The sequence below is a fragment of the Camelus dromedarius genome, chromosome 19, assembly GCF_036321535.1.
Source record: "Camelus dromedarius isolate mCamDro1 chromosome 19, mCamDro1.pat, whole genome shotgun sequence".
In the NCBI taxonomy this organism is placed as follows: domain Eukaryota; kingdom Metazoa; phylum Chordata; class Mammalia; order Artiodactyla; family Camelidae; genus Camelus; species Camelus dromedarius.
Genome location: NC_087454.1, coordinates 31,208,534 through 31,224,116, shown reverse-complemented (window position 1 = coordinate 31,224,116; position 15,583 = coordinate 31,208,534). Strand labels below are relative to the sequence as shown.

Genomic DNA, 15,583 nt, shown 5'->3' with positions numbered 1-15,583 from the left:
CTATTTAAAAATAAATATTTTTTATTAGAAAGTGGATTGAGGAGAAAGGATCGGAAAATGAAGGAAGGAATTTCAGTTCAACCCCAAACAACTAGGTTCAACTGGACCACCAGATGGCCCCTTTTTGCATCATTTCCCCCAAGTCATAAAATTCTTCCAGATTGCCGTTCATTGTATGTCCCCCGAGAAATGAAACTAACCCAGTGGTGGGCCTGCCAACCCGGAGCAACGTCCACATGATTCCTGAGTTGGTGTCCAGTCCAAAACATCGGAAAGTGGAATGCTTAGGGCATTGCAGATTACAGGAGGAAGCCGAGTAAACGAGGATTTAGTGAAACAAGCAAGGTTTGCTTGATACGGTGGGGGCGGGGGTGAATGAAACGGGTCACATCTGATCAGAATCGGGTCTGAGTACAGGAGCTGGAGCTACAGCCCCCGCCCTCCGCACCTCTGGGTCCGTCCTGGGGCGGGTTAAGTTAACCCGCACGCCCAGGGTGCGGACTCCGGGCCCGGGGAGGGCGCGGACTCCGGGCCCGGGGAGGGCGCTGTGTGCGCAGAGCTCTCTCGGGTCGCGGCGCCTCCGCTAGTGGGAGGGGGTGGCCGTGGCTCCGCCCCGTCGGTCCTCCAGCGGCGCCCTGGGAGGTCAAGGTCGGGGCTACCAGCTTGCTCCGGCCGGAAGGAGAGCGAAACGGTCGCGCAGCACCCCCGCCCGCCGCTCGCTGCCCCGCGGCCATGGTGACCCAGTGACCCGGCCGGCAGAGCCCGCGGTGCCGGCAGCGAGCAAACAGCCGGCGGGGTTGGCGCGCGGGGTCTGGGTTCACACGAGCAGCTCACCGCGGCGCCCAGGTGAGGAGGGACCCCGGGGCGGGCGGAAGTCCGGGGGCGGCCCCGGGCTGGGGGAGCTAGGGGACTGGAGGGGCTAGAGGGGCTGGGGAGGGAAGTTGGGGGATGAGAGGATGGAGGATGGGGGGGGCGATTAAGCAGGTTGGGGGACTGGAACCGCACCGCACCGCCTCCGGGACGGAGCTGGGCTCACCGACCCCGCCGCCCTCCGAACAGCGCTGGGGCCTTTGCAGGGAGGGTGATGGAATTCGAACCCAGTTCTCCCAAACCTTTTCCCCGGGAAGCAACCTTAAGAATTCGGTGCTAAAAAGGAATCAGACCGGGGGACCCAGGAGCACCGGGAGTTTTCTTATCTCTGGGCCTCTCACTAACCCAAAACAAGCAAACACGCACTCACCTTCGTCTGGAGTGTTGCTTCTGGAAGAAGCCCAGTTCTGAGTAGCTGCCTAGCTGCCGTAGATCAGAATCCTAAGAACAAAGCCGTACCTCCTCCGCTCCGCTCCGCTCCGCTCACTCGCTCCACCCGTCCGGGAGCTCCCCGCTGCCGCCCAGATAAACTCGCGGCTGCTCGACCCTGAATGACAGGGAGGCTGGTTTTTAAAAAGTCAGACAAAACCAGGGAGCAAAGAACACTCTCTTCTCCATCATCCCGCGGAACCTCTAGTAGAAGTTTCTATCTCCAAAACCGAAAAGGTCAAGTTCTCATTCAGGCCAGTGCTTCTTGGGGTGGCTGTGAGACGAAGAAGCGGGGAGATGAGTGTGATGCTCATAAAAGGATGCTGGCTGCCTTTGAAGGACACAGGAGTTCTGGTTTGGGAGGGATTTGTGTTAACTAATCAGTCTTCCGCAAATTACCTTTGACCTCAGTAAGAATGCTGAGCTGGGAGATTGGTCTGTGAGTAGGAGCTGGGAAATGTATGCCTTAAAAGTGTTGGCAATCCCCGGAAGGTTCAGGACTCAATCTTGGGCCAATGGAGCTCTGAGTTGCAGGGCATTAAGTGTTGGTTGGTCTGGTTCCTAAGAAGGAGATGGCCTTCTGGCCACCAGGGGGCACTGGTGAGCTGCCAGCACCGGCTGATTTCCTGGCGGAGGGAGTTCTGGGAGCTCTGCAGAAGCTGGTCAGGGAACCCCGGACTTGGTGGTCTCCAGCTGTTGCATTACTCATCCCCCTCGGGCCCTGAGCCGTCTCTACCTTCCCCAGACGTTTGTGCAGCAGTTGCTGCTGTGGCCAGCGAGCTGATGCCCTCTGCACCGACCTGGGCCCTTGGTTCTCAAGGCTGACACCACAGTCTTTGCCAGACCGTTGGAGCCACTGAGGATGAAGGACCAGCAGAGTTGAGGGGGATGTTAATCTGGGTCAGCCACTCTTTTGACAGTTGAGAAGTCCAGAAATCCTTGCTAAGATGTGAAAGGGCTTGCCCAGCACCCCAGGGAATTTCCTACGAGCAGAACTCTGTTTCCTCACTTCCTCTATACTGTGTTTGTGTGCTTTGCAAAGCGGCGAGGAATATGTGTTCCTTTCCCCAGGGAGGTGTGCGGACAGACGAATCCACTTCACCGCCTCCTCTGAGGCTCTCGGCATAAAGCATCAAGGAAAGGGCTGGTGAGGGACGAACCCTGGGAGTGTTGGCTGGAAGTAAAACTCTATTCCTTCCCTGACACCTTGGAATAAGATGTTTCCCAGAAAAGAAGGTGATCATCAGGTTACTTGTACCTTGGTTCATCATAAGCCTGAATTTTCTTTCAAGACCTTTGATAACGGGCTTGACTGACTTCTTGAGAAGTTGAGAAATTTCTGTAAAAGTGAAGCACTGGATAGAAAGTAGTGAGTGAAGAGAAATTAATGGGGAACATGTAGCTCTAAAATCGTCTTGTTCTAGAATTTCCAGAATTCTGAGAAAGCTCTGTCATTTGAAGCGACAGTTGTTGGGTTCTGACTGCCTTTGTCTATGAAGTCAGGCACCTGGTCTGGGCCCTCATTGTCACTTTGCTCCATTTTGCTGGAGTGATTCATAACACACTGATAGATACGTCTAACGTATATAGGCTTATAGTTCAACAAAATAAACTTAGCAATCGGAGAGAGAAAAGTCTGCTATACAAACAGATACCCATTGAATTAAGTGGGCTGGTGGATTCCTAGTGCAAGCTTAGTTTATCCCTTCATTGACTTTGGGACATCCTTACTGAGCACCTGCGGTGCCAAGCACCATGTCCACAGCAGAGAGCAGGGCAGATGTCTCTGTTCTCAGAGTTCACATTCTAGAACTGAGGGACGAACGGGGTAAATTCAGAAAGTACTAGATGTTTTGAAGAAAAGGAAACAGAGTGTCGTGGTAGAGTATTGTTGACGGGGGGTGTGTGTGTGTGTCAAGCTGGGGAGGGATGTTGACTTCTTGGATTGGGTTTTGAGGAGAGACTTTTCTGAGACATGGCTTTGGGATGAGCCCCTGGAAGATGAGCATTTGGTTCTGGTGGACGGAACCACAGGCACATAGTGCTGGGGCCAAGCTCAAAGTGTCCCAGGCACAACTGGAGGGCAGCATGTCTGGAGGAGGGGAGGAAAGAGAGAGGCAGAGGGGTGAGGTTGAGGGGCAGGGATCCAGGTCATGCAGAGCCTTGGAGGCTGGGGTAAGCCATCTGGACTTCATTTCAAGTGCAGTGGGTGGCTTAGGGCAGAGGCGTGATGTCATAGATTTACACTTTTTTCAGGGCTTACTCTGGTGCTCTCTGATGGATGGATTTTATAGGAGAAGAGGAGAGGAGGGGAAAGTAGCTCCAGGTTTATTTATTATGTTGACCTAGGGGAGGATGGGTGCAGTTGGTGGACAGAAGCTGTGGGTTTTTTTTTTTTTAAATATGTTTTTATTGAGGTATAGTCAGTTTATAACATTGTGTCAGTTTCTGGTGCACAGCACAGTACTTCAGTCATATAGGAACATGCGTATGTTCATTTTCGTATTCTTTTTAATCATACATTACTACAAGATACTGAATATAGTTCCCTGTGCTATACAGTATAAAATTATTGTTTATCTATTTTATATATAGTAGTTAGTATCTGTAAATCTCGAACTTCCAGTTTATCCCTTCCCACTCTCTTCCCATCCTGGTAACTATAAGTTTGTTTTCTATGTCTGTGAGTCTGTTTCTGTTTTGTAAATGTTTGTCTTTTTTTTTTTTTTTTTTTTAGATTCCACATATGAGTGGTATCATATGGTATTTTCCTTTCTCTTTCTGGCTTACTTCACTTGGAATGACATTCTCCAAGTCCATCCATGTTGCTGCAAATGGCATTATTTTATTATTTTTTTCTGGCTGTCTAGTATTGCATTGTATAAATATACCCAACTTCTTTATCCAGTCAATTGTTGATGGACACTTAGGTTGTTTCCAGAAGCTGTGTTTTTAATGTTTCTCAAATTTCCTTCTACATGATGGGGATGACCTTGCTACATCTGGCCCACTTGTCTTATAAAAACAAGCTAAATGAATATGCTCTTAAAAGTAATGTGAGATTTTATTACTGTTATTATTTGTTAATATTCTGCTACTTTCAATTCCCTGTACTTCATTTTCAAAAATTTTATGACAATTCCCGTGTCTATTTCTTTATTCTTTTCAATAAATATAATTTATTATATACATAAAAAATATTTTGCTCTGCTCAGAGTTTTGGAAAACCTTAACCAAGAGTTACCAATAAAACACACCCTCATAGAATGCAGGGAAATGAATGCTAATGCAATAGCTGACATGCTTTTGAAACTTGAAACTGATCAGATAAAATTCAAAGGAGAAGCTGGAAACTGAAAAAAAGAATTTTTTTTTTTAAGTTAGCAGATTTGCCTTTGTTCTGGGTGTGGGGGTGCAGATATCCAGGAGTGCAAAGATCTGTTGATAGTTGAAAGTTTATATGTGGCAGCAGAATTTCCGGAGAGGGCTGTGAACCAGAGTTGAATAGGATTGTTTCCCTTAGTGAAGCAGTCTCTCTCAGAGGAAACCTGAACTTTCCCTAGTTGATGACTGACTAAATTTTAGAGGGCCAGGCAAGAATTTCAAAGTTGTTTACCAACTGGGGTAGGCCTGACCTTCTCAGTGGTGGGACAACCAACTGCCACAGTGAGGCAACCCTGTTTCTCTTTCCTGCTTCATTTTGACATGCAACTTACTAGAAAGAGATGCATCTGCTTAGAAAAACACAGAGGTCCTTCTTCCTTCATGTCGTGTACAGTGAAGATGCAGATCTTAGTGACTGAATGGTCCCCTGGTTCTCTTCTCCTGCTGGACCCCATTAATTATTTGTTGGCCAGTGTGTCTGAATTTCAGCTTGAAGTGGCCAGGCTGGCGGTTCAAATTGCAGACAAGATGTGACAATGGTTAGGGCATCTTTAAGGGAGAGGTTAGTTTCTCCTGGAGGCCACAGATCTATTCTGTTTGACTTATATAATGTTTTGAAATGTTGAATGAGCTGCCCTCCTTTACAAGTCAGTATATTTTACATACAAATATAGTGTCCCAGCTTTGGGAAAAAAATGAACTTCTGGTAACGTGAAACTCTCATTCCTGCATGGCAGCCATCAGCTGGAGTAGAGTTGGACCCTTTCCGATGGTCCCATCTGCCACAGCCCCCAAGTCTGCATTCTCTGTTACACAGGTGCTGCTGGGCTCATGTAAGTTACCTGGCTGGTATTGTTAGCGGATGGGGAAGCCCCCTAAAAACCCGTCTTCTGGCCATGAGAGAATTCACAGTGGAGACAGAGGGCAGAGTGAAAGCCGCTTTATTGCTCAAAAAAAAAAAAAAAAAAAAAAGGAAAAGAGGGAAAGACAACTGAGTGAGGGAGGGGTAAGCCCAGGTGTGTTGACCCGAGAACTCCCCCTTCTGTGGTCCTTTTTTCTGTCTTGTTTGGTGCTTCTTATCCTCTTTCCATTGGCTGCTCTTTTCCTGCGTGCTTTCCAGTTCTGCTCTGTGGAACAGTCTGCAAAAACACAATCAGGTAACTAAGGACCTTCAAACAATGTGATCAAGCTAGCGAGACCCTTAAACAATGTGGTTACGTATATTAAATCGAGTCAGGGCTTTGTGTTTCCATAAAGCAGCCTTTTCCATTCCCCAAGCAAAAGTATTGCCTAAAGCCAACTCTACGTTAATTTTAAACAGATTCACTTTAAACCTTCAGAGAAGTCTCAGACAATAGGTCCCAGGTTCAGTTTCCTAGCTCCTCACCTCCTTCAGTAACCTGATAGACTTCTGATCTCGAACCCCAGGTTTAGGGTTATCTAGTCAGGCCTGCCCATTCCACATGCACCCCGCTTCAATGCAGGAGTCCCTTCTCCAATATCCTTGATGGTGGTCCACAGACCTGGGCTTAAACTGCTCCTCTGATAGAGAGAATATGGTACTTGTTGAAGAGCTCCAGCTAGCTGAGTTCTTCTGTCTGGGTCCACATAGAACACACCCCCTTTCCTTAGAACTGGAGCTGTCATGTGCCATCTGGCTTTCCCCAGAATAAACATCCCTTGTTCCTTCAGCAGCTCCTCATGTGACTTGTTGCCTTGTTCCCCCATCAGTCTGGTTATTATTGGGTTCTTGTCCCTCTGAATAAACTTTCATTTGGCAAAGTCCTTAAAGCCCCACCAGTTCATTCAGACGGGGTTTAACTGGCGTGGGACGTCCCAGGATGCTTCCAGTATGGGCAGCAAACTGCCCAGGGACCTTAGATAACTTAACCATTTATGACCTTCAAGCCAAATAGGGCCCCAAACATTTGGACATTTGCAGACTGGAGCCAGATGAGTTCCCATGTTCAAAATGTGAATAGAACCAAGTCATTTTATTTTACTTGTAGCTGTTGGGTTCTTGTGCTTATAAATACATGCAAAATTAAATTGCTTCCTCAGTAGGGAACTGCTTCTTATTTTGCTCTTTTGACCATATCTCTTTTCTTAGGTTGTGAAATGATCACACAAGAGTTGAACCTACTGTGTCCAAGATAAGAGGCTTTAGATAGGTTTCCAAAAGTCGCTTAAGGGTTACGCATTTGAGATCATGTCCATTGTAAGTTTTGATTCCATTAGCTAATGTGGTAGAAAGAAAATAATATTGTTAGAATAGATATTATCTTTTCTCTTTCCTAGTTTCAATATTAGCAGGTATGAAGTAGGAACTTTTTGCTGATGCTTTTAAACGGAATCATATATCTTCTCTAAAGGTGGAACCAAAATTGAAGATGTTGAGTTGAGTTTCAGGCTTTACTATTTAAAAAATTGTTGATTTTTTTTTTTACAGTAAATATTCTCATTGATTTCAAGTATTGGAAAAGAGAAAAGCAGAAAGAGGGATTTAAAAATTACCTTTAGTTTCTAACCCTGTGAAACTCTCTAAAGGAGATAAACTTTGTAAACATTTCTATTTCTTTTAATTTTGTTTCTTCTTATTTTTGTTGTCCCCTTCCCCCACTTCCTTTTTTCTTTTATGTATCTGGGACCATAGATAATTCTCTTAGTCCTCTACATAACATTTTACTTAATATTAAACAAATACTTTTCATGGTCATCCAATATACATCTTTCTTAAATATCTTCTGTCAATTATTTCTTATTAGTAAAACAATACATTTTATTGTAAAAAATGTGAAACACATTGGGGGAAAAAACACCTGTAATTCCACCACCCTTATTATATTATTTAATAATCTTTTTAGTATGGACTTCTACCTGGTAATTTTATATTCTTTTTTTCAATTAAAATTGTATGGTAAACAGTTTCCTAGGCCATAAAGAATGATTTTGTAAATATCATGTTAAGAACTCACTAAAATCTCAGTGATGATATTCTCTCATGGTTTGACATATGTTGGCTCTTGTAGAGTTGGAATAAACACTATAGGGCGTTCCATTTTTAGGGTTTTACCTCCCTGTGTTGTGTATAAGATTTTGCATGTCTGCTGATCTCAGAAATGTACTGAGAAAGTCAGAGGTTATGGACAATTGAAGGCTTGCCAATTTGCTGTCCAAAAATCAGGATACCTCTTTATATGCCCACTAGAATTGCTGACTTTGCTTTGGGAAGCTTAGCAGTGTTTAAGAATAGGCAAGTCCTGAGTTCCTAGCTTTTTGTTTACTAGTTATTGCTCTGTCTGTCTAGTTACATCTTTCTCAAAAAAAAAAAGTTTGTCTTGGCTGGTGGTGGAGGTAATAGATTTTCAGACATTATGGTTATGGAGACTTCTGTATCAAGGGTTTTAGTCTTGTCACATTGGATTCTCTAGTTCTAATTGCCCAAAGTCAACATTAGGTTTTTCAGGGTCCTGGTTCTTGCATGTAAATCCATTTCTAGCCAAGTCACATCCCACGGTTGAGAAGAAGGCACTTTTCCGCGGAAAGAGAACTGTGAGAAATAAAAGACTTCCTGTGAGTTATTCCTCTGTGTTCAGATTTGGGAGCCTCATGGTCGTCCTCTCAGAAATCTTAATAACCATGAGAGGATCAAAGAAGCCAGTGTCCCTGGAAGCCAGTGACTTACAGCTGATTATAGTAGTTCTTTGTTCAGAAAAGCAAGGAGGAATGTTTTCCTTTTAGCAACGTGGGAAATATTTGGTCCTCTTTACCTAAAATGCGTAACGCAGCTATGGAAGATTGGTGGCTGCTTGTAATAAAATCATGTAAGAGAACGGCTCACTTGAGAAACAAAGCTACGGAAATGGATCAGAAACTAGTACATAGAACTATGAGAAATTTTAAAAGATGAAGAGTACTTGACTTGTTTTCAGGAACGGCTTCATTATATTGGGGGGGAAAAAAGGACAAGAAAATGTTAAAGAGTAAATGAGACTGTTTAAATGTCAGAAGGCAACACGTGAATTAAATGCAAGCAGCCGTGTGGAGCGGCGTGGTTTATAGGTGCTTGGGGGGCACTGGGGGAGGCTGATGCTGTCCCTGACTGAGCCAAGACCTCCGACTCAGGAGGGAGGAGGCCGGAGAGAGCGGGGAGGGTGGGCTTTGTCCGGAACTGACCCGAAGGCAGAGGGGCTTCAGCAGGGGCGTCATCCCTGCCGCTCTGGGTGCTCCTGGGAGAAGAGCTGCCCCTCAACTGTAAGGAACTGGAGGGCAGGGTGAAGGAGGGGGTGTTCATTTAAAGAGAGAAGCCTTTCACCGAATGGAGAGAAGGGAGCTAAGGAGTAAAGAAGGGGCTGCCATGAATTCACAAGGACAGCCCGACTGCAGCCGTGGGTGTAGCTGTGCTAGTGCACAGGTGGGGGCTCCAGACCCCTCTCCTTTACATCCCCTGCCGGCCCCCAAACACGCACCTCTGCACACATGCACGGGTCACCAAGGACACACACAGACCCCATTCTGCCGTGTCCAAGTCATTCCTGGGTTAATTCAGCAGACGTTCATTGTATGTCTGGTAAGCGAGAGGCCCTCACGGCGGGTGCAGCGGGAAATACATAGCCCTGCCTGCGGGACACAGGTCCACACTCGGGTGTATTGCGTGCAAGCGTCTCTCACTCATTCTTGTCTGAAGCTTGGCCACCAGAGCCAGAGGGTGCGGGGGTAGCCACAGTGGATCACTGCCTGATGGGATCTGATTTGGGGGACATTAAAAGTCCCTCTTTTTCTCCAAAACATCTCTCCCCACTAGCATATGATTCTTTCCTTTAGGGTAACTTTTGGGGAACTTTGAGAGGGTGTCTGCAGGAGAAAGGGCTGTAATTTGGAAGTTGATGAGGGAAAACTCCTGAACACCCCAGGACCTCTTAGCAGCTTGTTAGGTTAGGAGCTGTCACCTGGAGAAGCCAAGGTCAAGAGCTGAGGGTGTGGGACATTTGGTAATTATGGAGAGGCAGGCCAGGATGGTGAACCACAGGGGATGATGCCCCAGCATTACCAGATCACTAATCACCTGAAAAGGGAAGGAAGGTCAGTGAACACAAAGTTCCCTAAGAAATGTGGGAGAAATGCTAATTATAGTGCTCAGGGAAATGAGAGCCCTAATGAAACCCATAGATTGGATCAGCAGAACCACCTGGGGACAAAGGAGATGGGGAACACGAGTGACATCAACCTGCAAAGGAAAAGACTTCCTGTTGTCTCAGGGTCTTGCTGGACTCCTTGGCTTTATTTAGTTAACAATTATTGAGCAACTACTTCCCTGCTGCCAATGCAGGAGGCTAGGAATGCAAAATGCGTATGTTAATGTTTGCGTTTAGCTACGGGCAGATCCACTGTTTTCCTCCATCAGGAGACACCACACGTGGCTTCTAAGTTTGCTCTATGGGGGAAAAGGAAGGGTTGGAGATTTAAGTGTCCTAGACCAGCTTCCATTCAAATGCCCATTTATCGGAAATCAGTCCCATGGCCCCCTCCTGCCACGAGGGAGGCCAGGGAATTCCGGGAAGGACATAGATATTCAGAAGCATGAAGTTCTGTGCCATGAGCCTACATCTTCCTGCAGAATAACTATGCCAACTAGTTAGCACCCCACGAGAATCAGTGGGACCAAAACCCACATGGATCGTTAAATGTGGCTCAGATCGTGTTAGTAACCAGTGTGTGAGAAACTACTGGAATTCGGAATTTATTCACTCAGCAGGTGTCTATCAGTGCCTGCTGTGTATCAAGCACTGTTCTAGGTCCTGGAAATACAGCAGGGGAGAAAAAAAAATAGTCCACATTTGTTACACTCACAGAACTGACTTTCTGGTGGAGGAAGATAAAAAAAAATTAACAAATAATTAGCAAGTAATCCAGAGCATATTCTTTGGCCATAAATATTGTAGAGAAAAATAAAACACATGGGAGAAATAGGGCATGTGTTTGTGTGGAGAGAGGGTAGGGCTGTAATTTTAAATTGATCAGGGAAAGCCTCAATTAGGTGAGGGTAACATAGAAGTGAAAACCTAGGGGTGAGGGAGCCAGTCATCTGGGTATCTTGGCAAAGAGTCTTCCTGGAAGAGGGACGCAGGTGCAGATCCCAAGGTGGGGCAGGGCGTGCCTGGTATGTTTGGTGAGTGGCAGGGAAGACGTGAGTGTGTGGTGAGGGCACAAGACGGGCAGGGATGGCATGAGGCGTCTGCTGAGTGCAGACGGTGTAGAGCCCTCTGTGTTACCGTAAGGTCTGTGGCTTCTGCTCTATGTCATATGAAGCCACCTGGGGGATCCCAGCAGGGGAGTGCCAGGGTCACTCTGGCTGTTGTGTTGGGATTAGACCATAGAGGCGAGGGGAGAAGCAGGGAGACCAGTTAGAGGTTATTCTGATTCAAGAGAGAGAGAAATGATGATGGCTTGGACCATTTCCATCACCCCCAAAAGCTGAGGGGGTATTTTAAAGGGGAAAAAGTGATGCACAAATATAAGATAGTTTTTGTCGATAAGTTGCTACCATAGGGCCTCATTGTAATGTCATTTATTATTACCACGAGTCTGGTTTTATTCAGACATTTTAGTCAGACATTTATTCCACACCAACTGCGCACCAAGCCCCCTATAGGGCCCTGGGGACAGCAAGTAAGATCTGACTTCTACCTTTGGGAAGCTCTCAGTGTGGCAGGATTATAGATCACGGAAAATATAACATCACCAGCACCAAAAACAATGCCAGCTGCGGCAACATGATTATTTTATAAATATGTTGGGAACATTAGCCAAAATGTATTGAGTGTTTACTTTGTGTTAGACATGTGCCTGTGGGTGCTATTATGACTATGATATGCAATTGTTGTAATTATTCTATTTTGATGGTCTCCCTTATAACCAAACTAGACTGCTACAAAGTTTGTGTAACCTCATATAACAGCTTAAAAATGTTATTTCTGTGCTCTGCAGCCCAGCGTTACCAAGGACTCTAACACCCTAGTGCTGGTCAAAAACCCATTCCAGAAAATGCATGCGCCACTTTTTCCAAAATCTCTTCTCCCCTTAATAACATACAAAATCATGTTACTAGTACCTTCATCTCCCTGGTTTGCCAGCCTACAAAAGTCTTCCTTATTGCATGTCTTTTTTTTTTTTTTTTTTTTTTTTTTTTCCAATAACCTGCCTTGAAGAAAGTTAAGCTGAAACGTCTGCTCGGCTTCCAAGATGCTGCCGCCCAAATCACATGCGCTTCTCTGCCTCTGCAGCTGCCTAGCACTGGTTCATCCTTTTGACTGGCAAGACCTAAATCCCATTGCCCAGATTAAATTATCAGGTAAGAGGCAGATTTGTTCCAGGGCTTGAGCTACTGTTGCCAGCCTCCTGGTGGTCCCAGGGAAGTTGCATGTGTGGGCTTCTAAGAATATGGCAGTGGAGAGCCTCCCTCTCCTGGAGGAGGGGAGGGCCTCACTCTCTCCTCTTCCTACGAAAACTAGAGCAGCGCCTTCTTCTCCAACATCAGGACTGCAGGACGGCCCAGGAGGAGGCATTTTCAGACAAGCTGGAAACTCAGGTCCCAGTCACTGAGGAGAAGGTCCTCATCGCCCCTTCTCTGCCTCACAGCCCTAACCCCCTCCCACCCAGCACAGTAACACACCTCCCTTGGAGTTCCCCCAGAGGCAACCCTGAAACCCACCCCCACAAAGGTGAGGAAGAGGCAGGTGTCTCCATCAGCAGGTGTCGTCCTGTTTGGTTGTGGGAAAGGATGACAACTGAGAGTCTGGGATCTAGAGAGAGTCAACCTGTCTGTCTACTGACAGGGAGCAGCAGGGACCAGTAGGCACTGGGAGCTCCAGATGAGAATAGATGTGAATCACTTGCTTTTATTTACCTTGCAGTGGGAGGCAAGGAAAGGAGGATGGCTTAGACAGGCCCAGGAGTGTTGGCCAGAGTAGGACAGCCATCTCCAGGGGGGGACATCTGCCATCACCTAGAAGGACCTCAATTGCAAAATGATTACGTCTGGGGCTTCATGACTTCCTGCTAATGCCAGAGGGTTGTGATGCATGAACGCCTCTGTCTGGTCCCCCCAGGGGAGCAGGGCAGGGTGGCCTCTGAAAGGTGCCCTGTTGTCTGTACCCACAGACTCACACACCTGGGTAGATAAGGCTGCTCTGAACCTCGTTGTTCAGGCTGGATGGGTGACTCCTTACTGTGACATTTCCAAAAGACATTTCATAACTCAGTGCCTTATAAATTTTGCCCGCTTCATAGTTGAGAAAATGAATGCATCAGCGTCAGGGGGAAATAAATGAAGAGGAACTTTATCTTGTATCCGCATCTGCCTAGCAGGTGGCATCGTATCTCACAGGTCCATTCATGTAGCAACTCTTACCAGGAAGGTGAGGCATGAGTAACACACTGGTGACTAAGACAAAGGGCTTATATTCAAGGAGCTGGCAGCCTGGTTAAATTCATTTTCCTATTACTTTTTCCATCAATTGGGAACAGGTAGCATCTTGATGATGAGCAAATTCTCACCAAGGAGACATTTATATCACTTTCTGTTGGTACAGGGTGGGAATTTCAAAACATGTTCTATGTCCCCTAGTGTCTGAAAATCATTGGAAAGCTATTGTGGGACAGACAGAAACTGCAGGACACTGCGTTATTCATCTCTTGATACCCAAAAATAAATGCATAAATATTTTTTAAATTAGAAATAGTTTTTCAATAAAAGATGAAAATAATAGATGATTATTTGTATTATTCTTACTAAATGGAGCCATAGAAAATACTGTTATGCAGGTAAAATGCTTATAAGCAAGGCTAGAGATATCCCGTTTGCCAATGGAGGACGTAAGGCCATATAAAAAATGTAATTTTCCTGGCACGTGTACAGTCCATCTCTAATCCCAGGAAGGGTTATCAGGACTATTTGACAAATGAATGTCACCAAAAATCTATAATAAGATTAATAGCATACCTTAGGTTCTAACGCTCCTATTAAAATAACGCTGAATTAAAGTAGGAAGTGACATAAATTTATAAGTTCTGAACCACAAAACTAAGTCCTCTAGAGAGTGGCCGTTCCACCTGGCATGTCTCCTCCCTGCCTCTTCCTTTGTGGTGAGTCCTGACAGATGGTTTGAGGATAGGAAATCCAGAACCATAACCAGATTAGCTGCAGGCTGGCGAACCTTTTCTGCAGCTGCCCTGGCAGTAACCAGCCACAGGGACCTGGAGACCTATAACCCCAGCCTGGGTCAGCGCCAAGTTTGCCGAGACCGTCTCAGGGGTCAGGCGTCTTGGGATGGGCAGACCTGCGGCCTCCCCTTGACCCGGGCTCCCGATTGCTGACGGATGCTTTTTGGTGGAGCAAGCCTCAGAGGACCAGGGCGCACCTTGGGTGATGAGACAAGGTTCCCAGGGCCCAGAGGGAACTGAGATCTCACAAGGGGAGCCTTGTGCACCTTGGAACCTTCCCAAGGCTCTAGAACTGAACTCCCAGCTCCAGAGGTGGCGCCTCCGAGGCAGCTGCGAGTTCTCCGGGGCCCCTCAGCAAGTCTGCGAGCCAGGCCATGGCTGCCCGTGGGCGGGGCCGCCGCGGGGCATGGGCTGCTCGCCCCGGAAGGCCTACCCTGCCACCCTCTGGGCTCGACGTCTGCCCGATACCTCACGAAGGACCGCTCAGTAGACAGTCTTAAATGGGGGAGAAAAAGCCTTTCGTAATTCTAAATAGACCCTAATATGTTAGCCTTACAGGTAAAGCTTTCTGAAGAAATGTTTATGAAGAAATGCCTTGGGTTTTGAATCTACCCAGAGGAAAATGGCATGGCCTCGTTTAGATCTGCTACAACCATTTTAGGGCTTGAGTTTGGGTAGCCAGAGTCAGCTAACTCTAGGGAAGGGGCGAACACTACCAGCGGTCTGCCTGTTACGTGTTCTGTGTGGGCTACTTGGCTTATATTATCACTTTATCCTTACAAGTATCCTGGGGGCTGGCCAAGTGCTTTACCCCCACTTCACCAATGAAGATCAGAGAGGGGAGTACATTGCTTAGGCCAGAGCGTCGTAGCTTGTCAGATGGACAGCTGGAATCCAAAATGGGATCACCTGGCTCCAATACCAGGGTCCATTCATCTCAGCCACTGTCTTCCTCGGAACTAGCCCCTACCACTTGGCCAGGAATTGCTGACCATGTGTCAGACCAGGTGGGCTGGTACCTTAGCCCAGTACTTCTTACACTTGGATAGGCATGGCTTTTCTGATTCAGTGGAATCCAGGTGAGGCCTAAGAGCCTCATTTCCAAACTCCCAGGTGATGCCAGTGATGCTGGTCCATGGACCAACTTTGAGTAGCAAGGCCTTATGTATGGAAATGCTCATCCCTGGCAGGGGCTTCACACAAGTCATCCACGTGGAGGATGTAATGGGCGTCTTCTCATGACTCAAAACCTTTCTGAGTGATGCCCTATGGTATTGATGTGGGTACCACACCTAACATCGTTCTCAGGGTCTACGTGGCAGAGGCAGAGTGCGGTGGGAAGTACGGGGGACTCTGTCTGGCAAAGTCATCACCTCTCACAGTCCAGTGGAGGGAAAAGAACAGGCGGGCTGAATCGGGAAGAGCCAAAGTCTAGATACGCTGACACATGGTCTCACCATCCTGAGATCATCCTGGACTTGACTGGGGGTTAGGAAGGAGGAGAACAGGTGAAACTTCGGGTGTGTTGAAGGGTTTTGGCACCAGAGAGAGAAAACCTCTCAAGAGTGGGCAGGTGAAAAAATATATGCCACCAAGCATTTGGCAGAAACAAAAGAGACCCAGCGACAGCGAACAACTAGGTTCAGCTCTTTTCACAAATATTTATTGGGCACCGATT

The 15,583-nt window shown here is 46.7% G+C and overlaps 1 protein-coding gene across 2 annotated transcripts in view; it reads left to right on the top strand.

The window, feature by feature from the left end:
• The first annotated feature begins 641 nt into the window (after nucleotides 1-641).
• PLA2G7 (phospholipase A2 group VII) overlaps nucleotides 642-15,583 on the top strand; it is a 31,155-nt gene continuing 16,213 nt past the window's right edge. The window contains exons 1-2 of one of the 2 annotated variants that reach the window (XM_031434580.2): nucleotides 642-846; nucleotides 11,892-12,034. In XM_031434580.2, the coding sequence (XP_031290440.2) occupies nucleotides 11,926-12,034 (109 nt within the window). In that variant the 5' untranslated portion in view covers nucleotides 642-846; nucleotides 11,892-11,925. The remainder of the gene's footprint in view (nucleotides 847-11,891; nucleotides 12,035-15,583) is intronic. The other variant, XM_031434581.2, reaches the window with a different exon arrangement.